This window comes from Alligator sinensis, unplaced genomic scaffold, assembly GCF_000455745.1.
Source record: "Alligator sinensis unplaced genomic scaffold, ASM45574v1 scaffold1339_1, whole genome shotgun sequence".
Lineage (NCBI taxonomy): Eukaryota > Metazoa > Chordata > Crocodylia > Alligatoridae > Alligator > Alligator sinensis.
Genome location: NW_005842490.1, coordinates 26497 through 51087, shown reverse-complemented (window position 1 = coordinate 51087; position 24591 = coordinate 26497). Strand labels below are relative to the sequence as shown.

Genomic DNA, 24591 nt, shown 5'->3' with positions numbered 1-24591 from the left:
ATTGAGAGGGTCCAGAGGAGGGCCACCCTCATGATCCGGGGACAGCAGGGCAGACCCTACAGTGAGAGGCTATGGGACCTGAACCTGTTCAGCCTTCACAAGAGAAGGCTGATGGGGGACCTTGTGACTATCTATAAACTCACTAGGGGGGACCAGAAGGGTTTGGGGGAGACCTTGTTTCCCCTAGCGCCCCCCAGGATAACAAGGAATAATGGCCACAAGTTGTTGGAGAGTAGGTTTAGATTAGACATCCGTAAGAACTACTTCACAGTTAGGGCGGCTAGGATCTGGAACCAACTTCCAAGGGAAGTGGTGCTGGCTCCTACCCTGGGGGTCTTTAAGAAGCTGCTTGCTGCCTACCTGGCTGGGGTCATTTGAGCCCAGTTTTCCTCCTGCCTGGGCGAGGGGTCAGACTTGAAGATCTACAAGGTCCCTTCCGACCCTACTTCTATGATTCTATGAACTTGGTCCTATGAAGAAACTAAGAGCCTGGTGCATGTGCTGGGGAACCCTGAGGTCTTAAGTCAGTTCAGTGTCATCAACTGCCCGACCATGAACTTGCACATCTACCTGGATGTCTCCAAGAGACTTGCCCAGAGGGGGACACAACAAGATGGAAGTCCAGAGCAGGGTGAAGGCCAAGAATGTGAGAGCTGCTTCCAATGTGGAGTAGCAAGAGCTCATCAGAATGGTAGCCCCTGCTTAATGTGCCACATTATCAGTACCCCCAACCATTGATGGAGGTACTCCAATGCCAAGCAAAGAGAAGAGATATCCAAGCTGTCCTCTGCTCCTGTCAGTTCACTGACCACAGGTCTGACTGCAAGTCCTGCTGACTCATGAAAGGAAGACAGTGACAGATCAATATAACTAGCCCTTGGTGAGTCTGCTGAAGAGGAGAGACTGGGGACATCTTCTACAACTGATAAGTTGAGCTATGAGGAACTGACATCTGACATCTGACTGATACCTGAGATTAGGCTGGGCTGTTATGTGAGGGGTGCAGGTTTGGGGATCGCAGGTAACTGACATGAGATGTGGGGGGGGGGGGAGGGTGTTAATTCAACTGACAACTAACTGACAGGTGGGGGAGGATTGGATTGTCATGCAGGAAGGTGAAGGGCAATGCAAAACACAAAGGCTCTGCAGGTGACATATTTGCAGACATTTAGGGCCTGCAGCCCAACAACGTGGACAGGCAGGCAGGCAAGCCCTTCTTGGTGGGTTTTCTAGAATGCTTGTTATCCACTCGTCTGATTCTCAGAGCACACAATTATCCCTCACATTCAGTCCTTCCTTGGCTTTCAGCTCTCTGGTAGGTATGCTGCCGTTGCTGCCATCAACGCTGCCGAAAAAACACAGACTACACAGGGAGCCTGAGAATGATGCCTGGTCAGATAGGATTGTCAGTACCATCAGTACCTGCACAGTGTGGTTGCAGGAAATAGCAAGACAGGCACGTTGAGTCTGTGGCCAAGTGTCGGCTGGGCAAAAAGGCAGGAGGCATTCACAAGAAAGGAAGAGAGAAGGGCAGTCCAGCTCAGAAATGTAGAAAAACAGTGTTGCTTATGTGCAGAGATAGTAGCTAAGTATTGCTAATTAGTGGTCATGGACTGTTTGTTGATTTAAGCATAAACAATGCCTATGGTTACTACATATGTGCAAAAAAAGGTATTGTAATGAAACTCATTGCATATTGCCTGAAGTTTAAAAAGTTAGACTAGTAATGCTTCTCGCTAATGTTTACCTTGAAAATTCTGTAATGGTTGGTTGGTTATTTCTTTAAGTTATGCTTAATAAATCAGTAAAGGTTAATTATGTAAAAAACCCTTTTTATCTTCTTTTCTTTCAATGAAGGTGGCCATCAGATAATCAGGCCAGAGTTCTGGGCTTTGATCCTGGCTTTGTTGTCACCACTGGCAAATGAACAGTTGTTTGCAACATTAGGGAGGGTTGCTTAACTTGTAAAAGTGGAAAAAACAGTAAATCCCCAAGAAGCAAGTGCATGGCACTGGGGGTTGGGAGTGGGGGCACTGCCAGGGCCAGGGGTGCCCTGGTTAATGAGGCAGGCATGATGGCTTAGGGTCCTGAGTCCTAGAGTGAGGAACAATGGATTGGACTGGACTAGGGCACCTCGTTTTTTTAAATGGAAATATGGTAACCCTAATGACAGTGCCTGCTGCCATTGTGTGGGTCTGACTGTGAGGTGAGACTGCAATCGTGACTAAGGCAAGCAGCAGCACGAGGGAGCATGCCAGCTATGGGCTACCTGCACACAGTGCTATGAGAACACAGGTGCCATTTGCTCTGTCTGACTGAAGGGCAAATCAAAGCAGTCTGTGGCACCCCCTTTAGGCAGCCAAGTAGTTCTTCGTTCCTGGATTGAACCAGGGGCAGATTATGTAGTAACTATGCCATTCTCATTAAGGGCTGCTGGCTGCCATGGGTCTGAGTGTGGACTGACCTTGAGCAATCATGAATGGTGCAGCAGCCAGCACAAGAAAAAAAAGTGGCATTCATTTAGGGGCAGGGGCAGATTATGGGGTGATGGTGCCGTTGTCACCTTGGCCAGGGCATGGCCAGGAGAGTGAGTGGGGGGACGTGGTTTCCCATACAGGAGAAAGAACATTGATTCATGTTGAGCTGGATGGACCGCAGCATCTGGAGTGCAACGCCTGATATCCAAACAAACACAGTTATCGAAAAAGGGCAGCTAACCTCTTCGCCTCCTATCTGCAATTCCAAGCACCATCTGGTGGACCAAAGGTTCACTACATGTCTTTGAGCGCATTTTTGTTTGCACATGACAAATCCATGGATGCATTTTAATTTGTGGTGCCCCAAACTAAACTCTGTCCAGATGAGTTTTACTTTAGTGCACCAGGAAGACTTTTAAAATGTCAGGAAAACCCGCACATGCAAACTATAACACTGTTGGAATGCAACTAAGAGCAAATTTTGTCATGTGTACAAGTGCCCAGTGTGAAGAGTCTCCCCTTGAACGGTCCTTGTGAGGCAGCTGAAATTGGCATTTTAAGTTGTACTGTTGAGAGGGGTCATTTTTTTACCAGGTTTCCAAGCTGGGTTGCGCCTTGCTGTTTAGATGTCTGTGAATATAAATAAATCAAACTTGTTTGTACACGCCTGTTAAAGTGAAATACTCTTTAAAAAACTGAGTCACCAGTGCCACACACCCAAAACCCCTCACAAGAGGGGGTTATACTACTAAACGCAAGGTGCAGTGGCTCAGCTTTAGAAGAAGCCCTGGAGAAAAGATTGAATAATGCCTAACCTGTGGCACAGTGATTTGAGCTTCTAGCGGGGAAGTAGAGGAGATACAGGTTCAAGCTTTTCTGTGCAAGACGTGCCTAGAAGCTGAGTCCCTGGCTTCCGGAACCAGTGCTCTAACCTCTAAGGCATCAAGTCCTTCTCCTTCCTCCCCTCTGCCAATGTTTTTGTTTTTTTTAATTTACATTCAGGTATATGCCTAGCCAGTACATAGCTTGAGTCTACACATGCCCACTGACATGTCCATAATGCAGGACAAATACAAAAAATGCTCAGGTATGCAGCTGAAAATTAGCATCTAGGCAAACAAGGGAAGACAAAAGTCCATCCACAGAATTTTAAATTGTTCTTTATGTTTAATATATGCCCTAAAAATGCTTAGGAACACATTAAACATCTGAAGAGGCTTGATATAATAAGCAGTTTGAAAGAGAAGTGTCAGCTTTTTGTCTGACTGCTAAAAAGAAAAAAAAGAAAAAAAAAGTTTGTTCACTGAGTTGTCTATATATTTTATGAAAGTGATCCAAGTGTCCAAGTAAATTTCCCTTTGAATATCTTTTCAAATATGACTTTTCTCTTAAAAAGTCTTCCAAATCTTAGTGCACCACCACAACCATATTTTTCTCCAGTAGGCATCTACAGTCCATGACTGGCATCAATAAGAGGGAAATCTATAATCCCTTTTATACTCATTTTTCTATCCATATACTGGGAGAGAGGGGAGAGATGCTTTCCACATCCTCATACTGTAGTCCTTATATCTTCCTTATATCAAGCCTGAAACCATCCTCTAACACTTTATGGCCATTGCTCCTTGTCCTTGCCTGGGGCACCCTAATGAATATTTTTTCTCCCAACCCCTTATACACTTATAGATGGTCACAAAGTCCTCCCTCAGTCCTCTCTTTCCCAGGCTGAATAGTCCCAGATCCCTTAGTCTTTCTTCATAAGGTTTGTCTTCCAGGCCCTTAATCATTCTTGTGGCCCTTCTCTGGACCCTTTCAAGAGTCTCCACATCTTTTTTGAAGTGCAGTACCAGAACTGGACACAGTACTCCATCTGGGGTCTCACCAGCACCGAATAGAGAGGAAGTATCACTTCCTTAGTCCTGCTCATGATGCATCAACTAATGCAACTCCGTATGCTAATAGCTCAGTTGACTACAACATCACACTGGAGGCTCATGTTCATCCTGTGATCAACCATAACCCCAAGGTCCCTTTCAGCCATCGTGCTGGCCAGGATATCTCCTCCTGACCTATATTCACGTTGCTGGTTACTTCTCCCCAGATGAAGCAATTTAAATTTATCCTTATTGAACTGCATCCAGTTCCATTCTGCCCACCTTTCCAGCTTCTCCAGGTCCACTTGGATTTGCATTCTATCCCTTAGCGTGACCGTTTTCCCCCATAACTTAGTATCATTCGCAAACTTGGCAGGCATGCTTTCCACATCCTCATCCAAATCATTGATAAAGATGCTAAACAGCACAGAGCCAAGAACTGAACCCTGCGGGACACCACTGGCCACCTCCTACCAAGATGATACAGACGGGTCCACTAACACTCTCTGAGTTCGACCCCTTAGCCAGTTCCCAACCCACCTGACCGTGAACTCTGCCAACTCACAATTTCCCAGGTTTTTTTTATAAGAGTGTGTGGCAGAGCACTTTTGGTTCCTGCCACTTTGAGGGCTTGGAGTGGCAGCCGGCAGGTGCAGGCCAGCCCTGATGAAACAGTCACATGACCAGAGGAGGGCCATGTGATTGGGACAGAGGGTTGAGCAGCCTCCATTTTAGCTCTGGCCCTCAGGGCTGAGCCAGTAGTCTGCTGCTGGCAGCTAGAAAGACACCAACCAGCTGAGCAGCTGCTCAGGAACACCTTGGTGGTAAAAGCAGGAGCTATGATGATGGCAGGAGGCTCCTGCTCCTGGGGAAGGATGGCCTGGTGGAACTGCTTGTGGCAGGCAGTTCCCCAGAAATGCCAGGCCAGTTGCCTCCCCAGTAAAGGCTGGTAGGGGTGCCTTATAACCCCAGCTCCCAGTGGGTAATTTTAGACCAGAGAGTTAGCAGCGGGGCCAGGCACATCTGCAGGCATGTCTGCATGTCTGCCAGGCACATCTGAGCCCAATGCAAGTGGCCTTCAGAGGGGCAGTATGAAAAAAGCCCCGTGACAGGGAATGGAGTGCAAGAGTGGAGTGCTAGAGGCCCAGCAAGGGGCAGAATTTAGCCCAGTCCTGGGCCGGAGTTGTTATCAATTTGCCCTGCCATCTGTGAAGCATGAGACACAGTGTAGGGGCAGTATGGAGCCGCGTACAATCCCCTAGGCATTGGGGCATTAAATGAGCAGCTTCCCACACTCAACATCTATTGTATTACAGCAAGTCATGTCAGATGAGACAGGGCAGACTGCCCTAGACAGGTGGGAGGGCCATCAATAAGATCTGGTCCTGAGATGGCCCACTGTCACAGAGCATCATGGGAAACCATATCAAAGGCCTTTTTAAAATCTAAGTATATGACATCAACCATGTTTCCCACATCTAAGCAGTTTGATACTTGACCATAGAAGGAGATGAGGTTGGTCAGACACAACCAGCCCTCAACAAAACCATGATGGCTGTCAGCATCGTGCCTTCTGCCAGTCTCTCACAAACGGACTTCTTGATAATTTTTTCCAAAATGTTATCCAGTATTGAGGTCAAACTGACTAGCCTATAGTATTCCAGATCCTCCCTCCTCCCCTTCTTAAAAACTGGCACCACACTGGCCCTTTTCCAGTCTTTCGGGACCTCTCCCAAGCACCACAAGTCTTCAAATACCTTCACCAATGGTCCCGCAATGGCTCCAGCCAATTCCCTCAGCACTCTCGGGTATAGTCCATCTGGTCCTGCTGATTTGAAGACATTCAGGTGCTCTAAGTGCTCCCTCACCAGTTCAACACTGACCATTGGTTGGCAATTGCCCCCTGACCCCACATCCATCCATTACCCGACCAGGCGGGCGACCACCATTTGTATGCAGGAACACCAATGCAAAGTAACTCTTCATTAAAGAGTTCAGCTTTCTCCTGACTGTCTATTATCATCTGTCCCATCCCATTCTACAAGGGACCCACATTTCCCTTGTTCTTCCTCCTGCTCCCTATATACCTAAAAAAAGACTTTTTATTGTCTTTGATTTTGGTCGCCAACCTGATCTCAGTTGCCACCCTTGCCTTCCTTATCCTCACCTTACAAATATGGGCTATATTTGTGTATTTCTCTTTGGCGACTACCCCTTGTTTCCACTGTTTGTAAGCCTCCTTTTTCTTTTTTAAGCACTCCATGACTCCTCTGGTAAGTCAAGAGGGATTCCTGGCCCCTTTACCACCTTTCCTGCATATAGGAATGGACTTTTTCTGCGCTCTGAGAATCTCTCCCTCGAGAAACGACAGACAATCCAGAGGCATGCATTAATGAATAATAAATAATTAAATAATGTATATATGTTATTGACTATTATTAATTATTCATTTTAATACATTTGAAATACCAGCAAAACTCCAGATGACTAGAAAAGTGCCCACATGCCAATATTTTAAAAGGTAGGATATTGTGGGCAAATATAAGTTGTTTAGCCAACCTATATCTTAGGCAATATAAGGGAAGGACTGATATGAAATTAGGAATTGTAAAAAAGGGATATAATTATTGCCAGCCAACATGGATTTAGTGAATATAACCTTGTCAGGCAAACATGTAACCTCATTAAAATCAAGTTAGTTTGACAAGATTTAACACATGGATATATCGATAATAGAGTTTTGTCAGTCAGGCATTTGACTTAGTACTACATGATATTGTGATTAAAAACTGGCAGTATACAAAATCATAAAGCACATATTAAGTGAAGTAAGAAATGATGAACTGACACCTCCAAAAGTACTTGACAATTGGAAATAATGATTATCAATGATCCAGAAGTAAATATAAAATTACAACTGATATTTGCAAATGACAGACAGACTGGCAAAATGATAACTAATGATGAAGGAATGGTAGTCACATGGAGCAATATGGAACAGTTGGTGATATAAGACCATTCAGACAAGTTATTTTAAAATAACCAAATGCAAAATTCTTCCTTTAGGAATATGGAATGCAGCCCATAACTGCCATATGGAGAACTGTTAAGCAGGGCTTCTGAGGACGATTTTAGGGGTCACAGTGGGCAGGCAACATTAGCTCCCAGTGTGATGCTGTGGCAAAAAGGGCTACTATCTTTGGTGCATAAATATAGTAGCAGTGAGGAGCAGAGATGATTTTACTTCTGTGTTTGGCATTGGCAAAACCAATACTGGAATACTGCATAAAGGTCTAGTGAATCAATACTACAAAAATGATGACGAAAACATGGAGAAGGCACAGGGAACAGCCACAAAAAGATTATGTCAGCTGGAGAAAATGCCTTTGAGGAGAGTTCAAGAGAGCTCCATCTTTTTGATTTATCATTAAAAGGGACTTGATTCCAACATTTATAAAGCTTCATAACAAAAAAAAAATACTAGGTACTACAACACACTCTATTTTGGAGAGAAAAGTTAGAACAAGGTTCAATAGCTGAAAACTGAAGCTAGGCAAATTCATATAAAAAATTAGGCACATTTTTTAAATGTACAGTAAGCATCACTGTCTTTTAGAACTAGCTACCAAATGAAAGATTTTTTTATCTCTCTATCTTTTCAGAGTAAGACTGGATGCCTTAATGCCTTAATGCAATCAAGGATAAGTTACTGGGCTCACATAAATGATAGACATTTGATATAATAAAAAGGAAGACACGTGAGATGACCTAATGGTTCCTTCTCTGTAATAATTTCCGAATGTTTTCATACTGACTGTCTTTCAGCCTCACTCTCTTAAATGCATCCAGTTAGGACAGTATACTAATAGTTTAAGGTTTCAAGTTTTCACCGTTTGATTTTTCAGAAGTTCTGTATCTTAAGCACAAAAGGGTTAAAATTCTGGCCTTTGTCAACACAAGATGGAATTTGCTTTACTTTCTATAATGCAAAGTTTCTTTCTTGACATCTTGACAGAAGTTAGCATGTGCATTCATACTGCAATTGATGGTTATTGTTTGTTTTCTATATTTATTTGTGTTTTTGGTGGCTTTGACATGTTTGATAAAGCAATAATTCTAGACAGGTTATTTTTCTTATTTCACATATGTCTCAAGCTAAGGGTTTCCAAACTACTGTATATGACTACGTTCCATATATTAATTTCATGGCTTTTTCTTTGAAGAAGGCAGCATATGAATCAAAGAAGTTTTAGACTTGCTGACATAGGCACATCTTGCTTTACGTGTATGAAAACATCTGAAGCTTCACATCTCTTAATAAAACTTACATGCTACCTACATGTATCCTCTCAGTTGAATCGCCAGGAGGAATACATAATAAAACAGCTGCAGTACTAAAAAATTAGTATATAGAATCTATATTACATAACTTGTTTACCATTTCAAACATTGTCTAAATCAACCTAAAATGGTTCTTATAGTCTGTTGGTCTGGCCAGTAGAGCTAGAGGGGGAAAAAAATTAAAATTGTTGTATACTGATCACCAGGGATCCTGGCTTTCTCTGATTTAAAAAAAAATATCCCCAATATTCAGATTTAAGAAAGTAAGCCTAAATCCCCATTTTTCTGTGATTAAAACGAATCTCAGAAAATTGTGGATTTTGGGTTACTTGTTTTAATCTGAAAATTGGGGGTATTTTTTTATCAAAGAAAACGAGGATCCCTGGTAGCCAAAATTTGGAATGGGCTTCCAAGGGAGGTGATGCTCTCCCCTACCATGGGGGTCTTTAAGAAAAGGCTGGATAGGCATCTGGCTGGGGTCATCTGACCCCAGCATTCTTTCCTGCCTAGGCAGGGTCTTTCCTGCCCAGGCAGTCGGTCAGACTCAATGATCTGTTGAAGTCCCTTTCAACTCCAGCATCTATGAATTATGATCCCTGCTGATCACATGGTATAACAGTCAGAGGCTGCCCACAAGCTCATAATAATGAGGAAGAAAAACAGCCTTTCCTATGAATGGACAGTTAATGTATAACTAATCAAGCAAAACAATTAAGTCATCAGAAAACTTTACAAATGGTGATAGTGGAGCATCCCCAAGAAGTACATACCCATACCCATCTCCAGAAAGTACAAGGGCTATTTTTCTCTTGTCCCAAAGTATTGTGATTCAGTGGCAATCACATATAGAAAAGGCAATCTAACATAATTTCAACTGAAGGTTGTGATACCTTATAAAAAAAAAAAAACCCTGAAAATGTAAATAAAGGAAAATATATATTTTAAAGGATATGGTGTCAGATCCTTAGTTAGTGTCAATCAACATCATTCTAACTTAAATGAAATCTGCTGACTGTAACCAAGAGATGATACCGTCCCTAGAGTACCTGATTTAAATTCTGTAACAAAAAATTCTCAAAGGAGTTTTAAAAACATTGATCTTAGTGGCCTTTTCCCCCTTATATTAAAAACATAAACTGTATTGCATAAATTATCCAGATGCAAAGATCCATCTATTTTGAAATCTATTCTGGATCTGAACCTTTGGCAAGCTAGCAAATAAATGGCATAATAGAATAGTTTCCTAACTTCAAAATTAATTTTGTATATTAATGTTATCATATTAAGTCATACTTAGAGAAATAGCTTCTGAAAATATTTGGGGATATCTTGAATGTATGGTCAATTCAAGTGTACACCAAAATGTATAGTCTGTCCTTGGTCCTTCAATTTACATTCTGAACAATAAGGAAATCAATTTTAAACCAAAATAAGACACATGCCTTGTTATAGTAATTTTGAACAAATCCTAAAGGCAACATTAAAGTAGAGCAAGTTATTCAGCTAACTTCAATTAATTTTCCCTGGTAATGAATTCTTGCTATGTTGATTTGTCATACTTTGGTCTAGATTGTCCCCTCTATTCAAAAAATCATATTACTCACTGTTATTTTCCACTGGTGTAATAAAACAATATCTCTGATAAATATGGTTAATAAGAACAAAAATATTTCTTTGGATGCTTTGCATGGGGTGAGTTTTCAGCTCAATGTCCTTTGAAGCCGCATCCTGACATTTTGGGAGGTTATCCACAAGCTGTTAAATGGCTGAGAAATTGTTGGATCTTTATATTAGCCAGTAATTATTTTTCTTATCTATTTTCTAGGCCATTCTCCCAAGAAGCTTCACAACAGAGCCTTGTGAGCTTCACAACAGAGCCTTTTTAACTTGACTGTTATAGTGAGGTGGAAGTTGTTATGATTTTTGGAAATATTTACTCCAACATGAGAAGTAAATTTCATGAAGTATAAGAGAGTTTCCGCTTAGCTCAAAATATTTTGATCATAGGAATAAGGAGAAAGTGCATGAAAAGAAACTATATTTAGTATGGCAGACAAGGTTTTTTGGGTGAATGTGATATCTTTTATTAGATCAACTAATTAGCCCCCACCCCTTGCCACTGATTGGCTGTGAGGGGTGCCTGTCACGTGGCCCTGCCCCTTTCTACCAATTGGAGGAGTGGGGTGGGGCAGAATGACAGACAGCCCTCACAGCCAATTAGTGGTGAGAGGCAGGGCCATATGACAGGCAGCCCTCACCACTAATCAGCAGTGAGAGGCGGGGCCTCCCGAGCCCCTCAGCCAGAGGCATGGGGGTGTCCACTCAGCTCCGCCCACAAAACAGCTGCCGTGCCCTGCGTTCTGCCTGCGAAATGGGCAGGCAGCTGCCTTGAATTTGGTAGGTCCCTAGTTATAGCTAATAATTTATGATAAGATCAAATTTTCAGGTATATTTAGTCAACTGTAACTGATGGCTTGGATCCTCTTTTAACTTATTATGTTCATTCTCATTAATACTAACAGAAATTATCCACATGCATGGAAAGAATACATCTACATATGACCACATAGATCAGCTTACCCTGGCTGAGTGTCATTTGTTACACAGTGATAGGTAAAAGTTCCAAACATCTGGACTCCTAGAATTCCATATAGTAGCAGAAAGAACAGAAGGAAAATTGAAACACTCCAAATCTGCTCTCCAGAACGCCTGGTAAAAAGATAAATAGTACACTAAATGCACATGCAATGAAAGACTATGTCTAGAAAAAAGATATACACCAATTGCAGTAACATACACAAAATAATTTAAAAATAGTAGTCCTGCAAGAGTGGCAATGTTAAAACAAGGTATTTCATTATGTATTAGAAATGGAAGCCAAGATTTTTTAGAAATGGGTATCTGAAATTCAGCTTAAATCAATATTGCTTGATTTTTTTTCAGAAGTACAGAGTATCAAACAGATTACAGTTGCTCCTACACAGAAAATAAAATTTTAGCTTTATTACCATCAATCAGTTATTGTCTGAATCATAAACATTTTAACATAGTACTTTCTTCCTCCTCACTGAGGTTCATATTTGTACATTTAGATTGTTAGGGCCAGTTCCTCAGCTGATATAAATCAGCTATTCCACTGAAGTCAGTAGACTCTCATTGATTATCACCATCTGAAGAGGTGACCCAAGTAACTAAGACAACCATGCTCTGCAGGAGGAGAAATTAGAAAAAAATAAGACAATGAAAAATGTAAAAACCCTACACTTTTCTAATAGGGTTTCTATTATGGGATATATACAGAATACATGATGATGTAGTAAAGTTAATCCCAGGTGTAGGACAATAAATTTATTCCACATCAACCCATCATGCATAGCTATCTTTTAAAATAATGTCATAATTCTACAGGTCACTAATGCAGGACTTTCTAGGATTAGAAAAAAAGTTCTATGCATCTCATTTAAAAACTGAAAATTGCCCTTTCTCTCTGTATATGGCTCCTATTTAGGGGCATTATTGGTCATAAAATATCAGGTATCAAAGCCCATTATTGAATAGGGTTGAATACTACCTTCATACATCATTGCCCTTTTTTTGGGAGACAATATTTCTGTGCCATATTAAATACCTTTCTTATAAACTGGTGGTTGTTTTAAGATGATGAGAGGTTTGAAATGTGAGCTGTCCTGAAGGAGGCAGGTTTGTTAGAATACCCATGAAATGACAGAGGGAAATGGGAAGTCTATTATATAACTGTATACTTTTGCTGACAATTACTATTTCTTGTTGTGTGTAAAATGTGCATATGGATGAATACACAAATATTAATGTAGTGGGGGTTTGCATTTATTTTTTTAAAAGTATAAGCAGAAAGAGAGTCCATCCTGTATTTTTGATACACCTTTTAAAAAAATATGAAAGTTACAACACCTAGTGAAAAAATTCTAGTAAAAATTAACAAAACTACTTTAAAATGTTCGTATAAACCTCTGCTGGTTTTGACCATTTTATCAGGTAAATCAGTATTTAAAAGAAATCAATATTTTTACATTTTTTTGTTCAGTTCTAAAACTCACCATCAGATTCACATTCAGTTGCTCCCCTCCCAGCTACATATATAATCATGATTAATTGAGTTTGAAATGCATAGTTTTTACTAGTAACTTTTTCACTTACTTCAAGATATTTGTTATCCTTGTTCTTGGCAGCTCAAAGCGAAAATATATCCGGAATGCTCGAATCATAATAAGAGGCCGTGGAATTCGCAACATGCCCCAGGGCGACATCTGATCAACTATCTCAGCAATTTCAAAGACCTATATACAAAAGAATGAGGGGTTTGTTTTCCAGCTGTTCTTGGGGTGTCCATCTCACTCTTTGCCCTAGTACTTGCATTTGAGAATACACATTGCAAAACTATTTCTAGTGCAGTGGTTTTTAAATCTTTTAGACTCAAGGCACCCCTTGTTAAATGCAAGTCACCCTTCAGAAAATGCAAGCTTAGTCTTCAATCACTTTTTGACTACAGGAAAATTTTAGAGCAATTCTTCTATGCAAAGAGCTCAGAAAGAACACAATAGGTCAGAATGTTTTTAATATTATGGACTCTTATTTGAAATCTTTGGGTGTATCAAGATGAGCCCGCACATGCCTCTTGCCGCATCTCAAAGCAGTTTGAGATGCGGCAAGAGGCATGCTAGCAACAAAACAACCTTCCCCGCACTGTATATTTGCAGCACAGGCTCAAAATATGATATCTGGATATTCAGGTATAAAAAAAAAAATCCCCAGAAAAAAGCGGGGCAGGGCATGATCCAGGACCATGCCCTGAGGCAACTGGAAGCTCGGGTTCTCCAAAGAGACATCCTGGTAGCTGGCCAGAGCATCTCCATGCCTGTCCCTTGCTCTGATGCTGCAGCATGCTGGGCAAATGCAGGGCAAATAGCATTGCAAGCTGCAGGGACCTGGACCTGGGCTCTGTTTCAGGTAACTGGGAGGGGTGGGGGGGGGGCTGAAGTAGGGAGGGGGCCAGAGAGGATGTGGGGGATGGTGGGAAGGGGCAGCTTGGGAGGGGTGGGTCCCCCACCCACCTCCCGCACACCCCCAGCCCCCCCACATGGCCCACAGCTCACCAGCAGCAGTGGCCATCGGGACACTCAGGGCCTCATGGCACAGCCCCCCCCACACGGCGCGGAGAAGCAGGGGGTAGTACGACTCAGCCCCAGCTGCCTGGCATCTGGCAGTGCCCGTGCTACATTGCATGGGCCCTGCCAGGCTCGGCACAGCACCATGCACCTGCAGGTGGCCCTGGACAGCTCAAGATGTCACCCCGGGTCCCGCACTGCTTGCAGGGACTGCCTGTCAGACCGGGCCAGGTCCTGCGTGCATGGAAGTGGCCTGGCCCAATGGCGCACAGGGCCTGTGTATGCAGGGACTCTGAGTGCCCCGATGGCCGCTGCTGCAAACTGTGAGCTGTGGCCTGTGCGGAGGGCTGGGGCCATGCAGGGGGGCTGGCAGGGGGGCCAGGCCCATGCGGGGGTGGGGGTGGGGTGCTGCAGGGGGTCTGTGGCCCTGCAGGGGCATTTTTGGTGGGAGCTGCGTCGGGGGGCTGCGCCCTGTGAAGGGCAGGGGACCCACCCCTCCTGAGCAGTCCCCCCCACATAGTTCCACACCATACACACAGTCCCCCCACAATCCCCCACCTACCCACACACCCCATGACCCCCATCCCTCCACACCCACCCACATCTCCCTACATCCCTCCACACTCACCCGCACCCCGACCCGCATCCCCCCACACTCCTTTCCACCCCTCTTCTGCAAACCCCACATTCCCCCAACATACACCCAGCATGACCAGCTGCCAGACAGGATGAGACCTGCTGGCAGGAACTGTGGGTGCAGGGGCAGCTGTCCCCACATCCTGGTTAGTACAGGCGTCAGGGGGAGCTCTAATTGTTCTATGATAAGAAAACCAAAAGCAAACATCAAAACATATAAATATCTAGAATTTATTTTATTATGATGTTAGAAACACTGGTAGGCTTCCAAACTGCTGTAACATTGTAAATATATCAATAAAACATTGCCCAACTGATCTCTCTCTCTCTCCCTCTGTCTCTATATAGTGGTCTTTTGTTCTTTTGTTTTAATTGTGGAAGAACATGGATTTTGGGGTATTTTAAAGAGTGAATTTGGGCTTTTATTATCAGAGATTTTATAGTTTTTAAATAGGGAACACCAGAACTCCTGCTAGTGAGACAGGTGGCAGGACCCAGGCAGAAGAGCCTGCTTAGGGCTGGCACCCAGGACTGAGCTGGAGGTCAGGAGGACATGCTTTGACAGTTCAAAGCAGGCTACCACACTGAGAATATCTTCCAGGCAAAAGCTGCTCAGGTTGGCAGGCAGCTATACACATGGCAGTAGTGCCAAACAAAGGCCAACTGTGTAGCCACAGCCCACCGGCAGCTGGCCCAGAGGTGCAGGTGCCCCTGCTGCAGCTGTGCAGTCCCCATCCAGGTCTGGCAAGCGTGCAGCCTTGGGGCTACATGCTGTCACAGGTGGCAGCAGGTCACAGCCAGGCAGCAGCCCCTACTGCCAGACTGCTGCAGTGGGTAGAGGATGCAGGGAACTCTCAGGTAGGACTGCTTCAGCAGTCCAGCTGGCATAAGGCTGTCCCCAGATACCAATAGGCCAGGCCCCAGAAGCTTCTGAGAGCAAGCAGTACTAAGATGCTTGCCAGGGCAGGTTTTTATACTGCAGAGGCCAGATCCTGGAGCAGCTGGGCAGGGTTATTTTGCCCCAAGTGGCAAAACTTGCCACACACCAAAGTGCATGTCTGGGCACGTGCACTGAGGCAAAAATCCTTGCCTCAAATTTGTGCTGCTCCTACTTGAGTTGCTGCAAGCACACATGCCTGAATGTTTGGAGGTTCCCTTTGGGTTTATCCTGTGAATCATGTCTGCGTACCTAACAGTGCTAGCTGGCTGGTACCCCATGGCACCCTTGAAAGGATCTCAAGGCACCCTACGGTGCTGCATCACCCTCGCTGCGAATCACTGATTTAGTGTAATGTGTTTTCACTCTCATTTTCAATCTGTATTTCAAATGAAAAATTTCCATTTCTAATACATTTTAAAACAATGGAGTCTTAGAACAATCCATCTCAGACATTCTTGAATTATCCTATGGATGAACAAAAATGTATTCCACCCATAATCTTGACACTTCTAGTGCTAACAACTCAAAAAACTTTCAGCTATGTATGAAAGTAAACTTCAACAGAACTCTCTCTCTCTTTCTCTAAGCTTCTCTCTGCCTCCTCCCCTTTTTCCATTCTGGCTAAGAATGAAGTGCTTATTTCTCCAATTTAGGAAAAAAAGGCATCTGAAAATGTTGCTCAAAATAAAAAGAGCTTCTCACTATATTATGAAAATGCATGCTTATAGATGTTTTAAGTCTATCAGCATGCTCCAGTCATTCCCATTTATTTCCGGATGCACGAGAGAGAATCTGGCCTCTTGTGGTATACTGTTGTCACACAAATTTCCCCAGACATCCCCAAAAGTAAAGAGAAATACTCTCCCCCAAAAGTTTAATGGAGACTAGACAATTCACAATGGCTTCCATGAAAAGTCCAGTTGCTCATCTTTACTATACATGGGTATGTGAGATGCTACATTTTCATACACTGCATTTCTCCAATTGTAAATCAACACTTCTTTCCACTTCAAAAAGAACCATAAAAATAATCCACTTATTCATGGAGTTGACCTATGTTTAGAACAATGCAGGATTACTACATGGAGCAAATGACACTGCATGGAACCCTTAAGGGTCAGGTAGTGTGTGGCCTTCAATGGTGCTACACAGGATCATCTGCTCCAGCATGATGGCAGCACAACAGATAACCCTTTTGCAGCCTGCTTAAGAGTGGTGGAACAGATGACCCCATGCTGGCTGACCTTTAAAGGTGCTGCACATCTGCCATCTGCTCTGTCATGCTGAGCAGGCTCATCTTACACAGGAGAGGGCCACAATGGATGGATGACTCAGATCACCATGGCTTCGCAGTTCCTAGTGATCTCAGTGGTCTTCTCTATTGGAGTGGAAAGAAGGCAAGTTAGGAGCTCAGAAGCTGTAGGAATCCTCTGGCATTTGGGCAAGTTGAGGCATCAAGACTGAAAGGTGTAACTGGCCAGTACTATGCCTTGGGCAGCAGCAGCACACCATGCAGGAGCATCACCTGGAAGTTCACTGCTTCTGGGGAAGACATCCCTTAGCAGTAGTGAACCATTGCCTACTGTCTTGAATTGCAGGCCGCTTCTCATACCTCTCTCCTGGCAAAGGTGGAGTGCTGCAGAAAAGGTGCAGAGGGAGGGGTGCAGGATGAGCCAACTTAGAGGGGATGCATGATTACTGGCTGCTGCCTCTGCAAGCTGCCACAGATGGTCCAACCACTGCGGATGTCCAGAGTGCAAAACCTGTTTCTTATATCTCTGGACAACAATAGGTTTCATTCTTCCAAAACCCAAGTTAACTGAATATTGTTTGCTCACTAGGAAATCTCAAAACTCTGCTGGCACCTGTAAATATCATCACCCACCCTGTCCTTCCCCATGTCCCTCAAATATTAGAACGATTTAGATTCTGAACCCCAAAAAACCCAGGACTGTTTGGATTTGGTAATTTAGCTCTACATGGTATATAAAGTTTGCATTTAGAACTGCAATTTAAATCTAGCCTTTCAATTAGGACCTGTATTTGCTTGAAACCTGTCATCAGTTTCCATTTAACTAAAAGCATTTGTCTTGATATATATTGACATGGAATTCTAGGCTGAAGAGAACATGGTGAGCCTTGGGCAACATTATCATTGGTACAGAGAATGCTTTTTTTACTCCAACATTTTTTATACATCTAACCCTTTGGGTTCTTTCCTTGGCTATTTGAATCTCCTGTGGGATTTTGCAAGGATGATGCTAGTTCAAGGACCTCATTTGTGCTTATTGAGGAGAACAGCTGTTTTTCCTTAAACTGAAAATGTGTGGTCAATGTATATACAGGATCAACTTAAAATCAGAACATTATGGCATATTTAAAGTAGAAAATGAATGTGTGTTTTAAATATTTTATTTGATGTATTTTATTTATATGCCACCCTCCCAAATTCAAGTTGCAATAAGATTCAGAGGAATGGAGCTGCAACAACAATATCTACCACCCCCAGCCCAGTGATCTTTTCCAAGCAAAAGAGTTCTACTCTTTTCACTGTCTTATCATATGGAAGTCACTCCATATCTCTGTCATCTTTATTGCCTTTCCCTCTACTTTTTCCAGTTCTCAGTTATCATTTTGTAGATGAGCTGACCAGAAATGTGCACAGTTTTAAGATGGAAACTGTGGGTAAATAGCAAAACCCGTAAAGTCTCTCCCATCCCTAATTGTTATGCAACCCAGTCCTGTATGTTCTTACTCAGGCTAAACTCCCACAGTGTTAAATAATCAAGGACTGCATGGGTCTGCAGGAGAGAATCTGACCTATGCTTTAATAACAACTGCTATATGCAATGTGTATAAGTTAGCATTGCCATGGAAACACCCCATGCAGATATACTGCAATAACTGGGGATGCTGAACTTCAGAAGGGCTGAACCATTTATTTTTAAAAACCTGATCCCTGTAGAATTTTATGTTTAAAATGCACATGTGTGTATTTTGCAGGCAACAGCAAAGGAACTGTTGTTGAAAAACTAGCCGTTTAGTATTTAAGATAAAATGGCATGATTACCTGTAACACCAATGATACCCAAAGACAAAAAACCATGAAGCCATCAAACACACACCAACGATCCTTTACATAGGAGTTATCCCCCTAAAAGAGAAATAAAAAAATATGAGGTTTTGTTGATTTTGTCAAAGGAAGAAGAAATAAGATCACAAAAGATATCTACTACAAAGAAACTAAAGCAGTTTCTTCTGCCTTTTTCTAAGATTCCATTTTACCAAATCCCAAAACCCAACTGTTTCTGCTAGAAGATAAAAATTTCAAAACAGATGTTATATCCAAGAAAGAAAGTTCTCAGTTCAATTCTCTACAGCATCTTCTTTCAGCTAGTATGACTGAAGAATTTAAGATTATTATTTTAAAAATGAAAGATAAATACTGGATCTGATTTTTCACTGAGCTGTACCTTGAGCAGAAATGTACACGTTTAAAAAATAAGTGTAAGCTGCTACCAAACTAGAGCAGTGGTGTTTCCTAACATCTCTCCAAAAGGAACATCAGTCTGTTTTGGAAGCCTCTTTTCTTACAACTGCAAATAAATACACAATGGCCTGTCTGAATAAAGCCCTATAATTCTAAAATTAATAGGCACAAACCACCACTGTGTCATTCCGTGAGCTGTCAGTTATTTCTATGGTATACATCTTGGGCTGCTCTTTACTAACTTGGTCTCATAATTTTCTGCTTAACTCTTTAAAAAAAGTGATGTTTTAATAATGTTGGCATTATTGGTGCTCCATTAACTGTGTTAAACACAAGTACTCATCCATCACAACAGCCGGTATGCTGTCTCCAGGGATTAAACACATCCTGGCAGAATGCAAGACACCTGATTCTCAACAGCCTTGCAGTGATCATTCATCTCTGCACAATGCTTCCTGGTCAGAATGATACTGTCTTTCATCCGTTTGCCAAGGGCGTGAGTATACAATGAAATTTAATCCCAAGAAATTAAAGACCATTTTATAAATAAAAAAATAATTCTTTCTAAAATAAATTGCATTTGCTACATCTTTATAACATAGGGATAACCATTTTTAATAATCATTAGGGACTTGCTACTGAGCTTCAGGTCTTTGGCAAAATAGGCATATTCAGGGTAACACTATTTTGGCCTTGGTAGAGCTCCCCTACCAGACATTTGCTAAATGTGTTGTGTTTGGGCATATGTATAAATTGACCTATGAAGATGTTGTTACTGCACCATGCTTTAGTACTTCCTTTTGGAAGTACTAAAGCATGGTGCAGTAACAACCCATACTGTGCTGTACGCATGGCGCATGGTTGTTTTTAGCAGCTACTTCGCTGTAGCGGCATGCTAAAGCAGGGGAGCCCGCTGCTACGGCTAAGTAGCTGCTGATCATGTATAGACACCCGTGGATATTATGTCCACCACACTTAATTGTTGGTCTTTCTGGTACACTTCAGAGAATATACCTTTTGCATGAAACCTATCACTGATTTTTTTTTTTGTTTACCACTTCCTACTGGGGAAAAAGGTAAAGACTGCTAAACGTATATGAACACTCACATGTTAAAAATTAAGACATGAAATGACACAATTGCACAGCTTCCAATTACCTTTTAAAATAACCTTGAGTGAATTCCACACTCATACAGTCAATAGTTGCCTGTTCTTACACATGTGAAGAAATATTGCTGCAAGGATTTTTAACATGTCTGGTTTCATCATGCCAGAAATAACTAAAACAGTTGTGGTATACTAACTTCTCACCATTTTCTAATTCCATCTACAGAAAACCTGAGATTATCTAGCTTCATGAGTTTGGCACAGGAATTTGTCTGTGAATGCACTTTTCCATAACACTTTATATCAGGGTTTATACTCTTTATAAGTGTGGGCAGATAGGGTTTAGGTTAATAAAATCCATTAGAAATATCATATTACTCTTTCAGCTTCTGCATCAAAATATTTATGTATTTGATTTAAGTATCTAGGACAGCCTAACTCTGTCCATGCTGAAGTGTTACAGGGAGGGTTGGGGATTATTTCACAATTTCTTAAAAACATGGTCCCCTATGTCCATAAAACAGACAGCAGAAATATTACAGGTCAAATCCTATTGCATCTTTATGTACATAAGTAGAATTTACATGGTCATGTAAGTGGAGATGGGTGCAGAGGGGAGGCAGTGATGCATTCACATCCCCTTCTGGACCATGCTGCAGAACAGCAGCTGGAACTAAAAGCCCCTAAAGCAGGTTAGAAGTCACGCTCCCTTACCCTCTGTTCTCAGCAGCACCTCTCCTTCTCTCCTATTCCGACCTCCCCATCCACCGCTATTGCTGACCCAGGAGGAACTGCAGAGCTGTTCCTGCCCTGCTCCAGGCAGGTTGCATATAGGGGACTGGACTTAAGTCAGGGACAATGATAGCAGTGATGTCAGTCAAAGTGTTTCTCTTCCCTGCCCAGTGGCCCCAGGTGTTCCCTGCCAACCCAGAAGCTAGCTTGGGGAAGGGGAACATGCCTGCTGCCATCATTGTCCCCAGCTGAGCCTGGCTCCCTGTGCAGCCCAGCTGCAGTGAGGCAAGGACAGCTCTGGGGGCAGCAGCGGCACAGCCCAGTTGGAGCAGGACAGAAGCAACTCTGACCCTGATACTAGGTCAGCCAGGGACAGGAAGGGGAGGGGGGAATGAAATTTCCCACAGCCCCAGGTACTGGTTTAACCCCATGCTCTTCCAGACTCTTCATGCCCCAACCTTCACACCTGGGGTACTGCCCAAGAAGGAAGAATCAGAGCAGGCCTGTGGCTTACGTGCTCAGGAAGCTTTGACTCAGCAACCTGTGGACCATTGAGATAATTTGACAGCTACTCCTACACCTGTTAAGGTTTAGTTACCTGCCTTGAGATCTCTAAATGGCCAGCACTGAGAGGTTTATAAACATGTCCTTAAAAACAGAAAAAATTCACCAACTTAGCCATTATACACTATGCTTTCTAGTTTATTGAAAGCTTATATGCCATAGGCAGAATTCTGCAAAGATGTACAAGTGACACAGATTTGGGGTTTTCAGTCACCAAACAACATCCTATTGTGCTTTGCATAATAACCTGAATCTCATGGACACAATGAGGTGGCTTACAGGACTCGTTTTGCTTTGCACAACTAAATCTGTCTCTACTGAAGCTACTTGGAATGGATACGGTGTTGCCTAAGTCCAGAGGTCAGCACCTAGAGTCCACAGGGCAGATGCAGCCCACAGAGCCATGGCTTCAGTGCCAGGGACATCTTCCCTGAGCTATGCCATGCCATGATGCAGTCAGGCACCTGGGGCTTTGGCAGAGGGAGCCCTGCCCATGCCTCACTGCAGTCAGGTGGTACAAGCTCCAGTGGAGGGGGGCTTTCACCGTGCTGTTTTGAAGCTAGCTGGCAGGAAGAACTAGCACTGGTGGATGAGTACTAGTGTCCATTCATTTCTGACCCAAGCTGGGCATTCCAGACTCCCCCTCCCACCCTCACCCGAAGACATTGCCAACCCCTGGTCTAAGTTCATTTGCACCCCGCTGTAGTTCAATTCTACCACAGAAGTGCAGCAAATTATACACAACCAAACGCACAATTCGGACTTTTTTAGGGAGGATCAATTTATTATACCTTCTGCCCTACAATTAAGTGGGTAAAACATGTGTCTAGGACAGCGGTTTTCAACCAGGCATACGTATACCCCTGCGGGTACTTTAGAAGGCCCTAGGGGTGGTGTGGAGAAGCCGCTAGCACTTCTGGGTTCACTGCCACATGCCACGCCAAGGGACCTCCCCCCTCTCTCCACCCCACTCATGGACCATCCACTGGGGGTACCCCGACAAAAAAAGGTTGAAAACCTCTGGTCTAGGGCATGGGAAACCATGATCTAGGATCATCTTCTCCTCAGGCGATTTGAGTTCAGACCTCTCACAGCATAGGACTATGATCTAATCACCAGGATCAGGCCAAACGGACCAAAAGCATCTTCCGGCTGAAGGTAGGCTACTGGGCAGCCAAGAGGGAAAGCATCCTGAGGACAGAAAATAAAGAAATGAGAGTATCCCTGTGGCTTGTGGAAGTGGATGCTGTCCTGGCAGGTGACGAGTGAGCCCTTGCTTTCACTGTAGTTTGTAAATGATGCATTACAGAATCATTTATAACACTAGGGTTAGGAGCAAAGAACAGCGTCCTTCCCATGGTGCTCCATTTCCTTCAAACTCCCTCCTCTCTGGGTTACAAAAATGCTCAGATTGCACTACTTGAAAAGCCTTGAAGTGTCAGTCCTCTTCTGAGCTCTTCATGAAAGAGAGGTCTCTTAAAACTTATTACCCAGAATCCATAACAGAAAAGAGCATGTGTCTTTGGAGAGGAAAAAAAAGCATGAGAAGTGGCTGTGTAAGAAAAAGTATCTAGATCTCTGAGAAAGCCTGCATTCTCCAGCCCTATGTCACTAGCCCACCCACCCTTGTGGTACATGGTCTGACTCCCTCCACTGTCACAGATCTTCTGAAATCATACTTCTCCTGTGACTCCTCTCCTTGCACATGCAGCTTACACAAGAGGGTGAAGTAGGTATACAAAAGATTGATGCTTCATTTGTTTTCAGACCATCTCATGCAATCTCATTTGTATGGATGCAACTTCAATTCCTGTGAACATTACAAATGGATAGCGCCATGACTTACAATGGTATGACTCCAGACCTACATTAGTGTCTGTGATGCACTTGGCATTAAATAGTCATGAGGTAAAAGTGCATAAGCAACCTTAGGAGCAGGGACCAGAAACCAGGGTTTCCCCCCTTCCAAAGCAGAGCCCACACAATTTGACTCCCTCTTGCTTGTTCTCCTTTTGGCTCCATAACTCATTCCAATTTGGCTGCCAAGTGGGCCAGCTTCAAGAGGAGAGATATGGAAGATATACAAAGCCATGTCTGAGGATTCAGACACTCTGCTGGAATATAGGACATGTGGGTTGAAAGCCCCTGAAACCAAGTGGGGGCTAGAATCCAAGTGTCCTATGTCCTTGGCAAATGCCCTAATCACTTGTGGAGAAGGAAGAGCCATATGCTGCCTGCATAGATGCTTATTAACCAGGGCAAAAACAGCCCTGCATGTACTTTATTAAGTCAGAGCGAAGTAAGATGCCAAACCACCAGATGCAGCTACCGCTTCTTATTGGAATGAGTGGAGAGCCCTGGGCCAGCTGCATGGCTCCCTTTCTGGAGGGATCTCCATATCCCTCCAGAAGACTTAACCACTGAAATGAATGGAAGAGCAGCTATTCTTGCGGAGCAAAACAGGATTGACCTTCAGAGTATGGGCTGTGTTAGACAGGCTTAGAAAGATTAAATCAGGAAAGTCTCAAAATTCCAAAAGAGAGCATGAGAGATGTGACTAGCTCCACAGTGGTATTTGCAGACATCTCCCCCTCTTCCTCCCCACAAAAGGACACAAAGTGCCACAGCAGCAGCTGATGGGGACTTCTTTGAGTCACTGAAGCAGGTAACACTCCCTCCACAAACCTTCCCCTGGGCATCCCCTCCCTTCTCATTCTTCCCTACCCCTTTCCGATAGGGTTTCCCCAAGATTTGCCTCTGGACATACAAAGGGGGAACCCACCCCCTGCTGCCACTGTCCCCAGCTGACCTGAGGGTAGGGGAAGCCCCAGAGCCATTCCTCCCCCACTCCAGCCAGGGGCTTCTGTGAGCAACAGCGCTGAGCTTGGCTATGGACAGCAGCAGCAGGTGGGTTGCCTCTCCCAAATCCTTCTGCTTCCTGCCCAGTTCCCCCAGGCTGGCCAGGTCCAGGCCTTGGAAAGAGATACCACCTGCTGTGGTATCTGGCCAAGCCTAGCACCCTGTGTAGCTTTTCACCACAACTGGAGACCCTGGACCAGTGGGGGAAATGCAATGGAGCGGGGAGGAAGCAGGGACCCTCCTGCTGTGGCTGCTGCCAAGCCTGGCACCCTGCACAACTGCTTCCTGCAGCTCCTGGCTACAGTGGGACACGAGCAGTCCTGGGGCTTCCCCTGCCTCCAGGTCAGCTGGGAACAGCAGTAGCAAGAGCAGGTGTCTCCTTCCTCACCTGCTCCCTGCTTGGTCCCTGACCAGCCTGAGGCTCCA

The 24591-nt window shown here is 43.7% G+C and overlaps 1 protein-coding gene across 1 annotated transcript in view; it reads right to left on the bottom strand.

Annotated features, from left to right (window-relative positions):
- LOC102372414 (sodium leak channel non-selective protein) overlaps positions 1 to 22411 on the bottom strand; it is a 324052-nt gene extending 301641 nt beyond the window's left edge. Inside the window, exons 1-4 of the mRNA XM_025212883.1 lie at positions 22325 to 22411; positions 18483 to 18566; positions 12869 to 13008; positions 11273 to 11401 (exon numbers count right to left, since the gene is read on the bottom strand). Coding sequence (XP_025068668.1) covers positions 11273 to 11401; positions 12869 to 13008; positions 18483 to 18566; positions 22325 to 22363 — 392 coding nt within the window. The 5' untranslated portion in view covers positions 22364 to 22411. The remainder of the gene's footprint in view (positions 1 to 11272; positions 11402 to 12868; positions 13009 to 18482; positions 18567 to 22324) is intronic.
- Positions 22412 to 24591: the final 2180 nt, after the last annotated feature.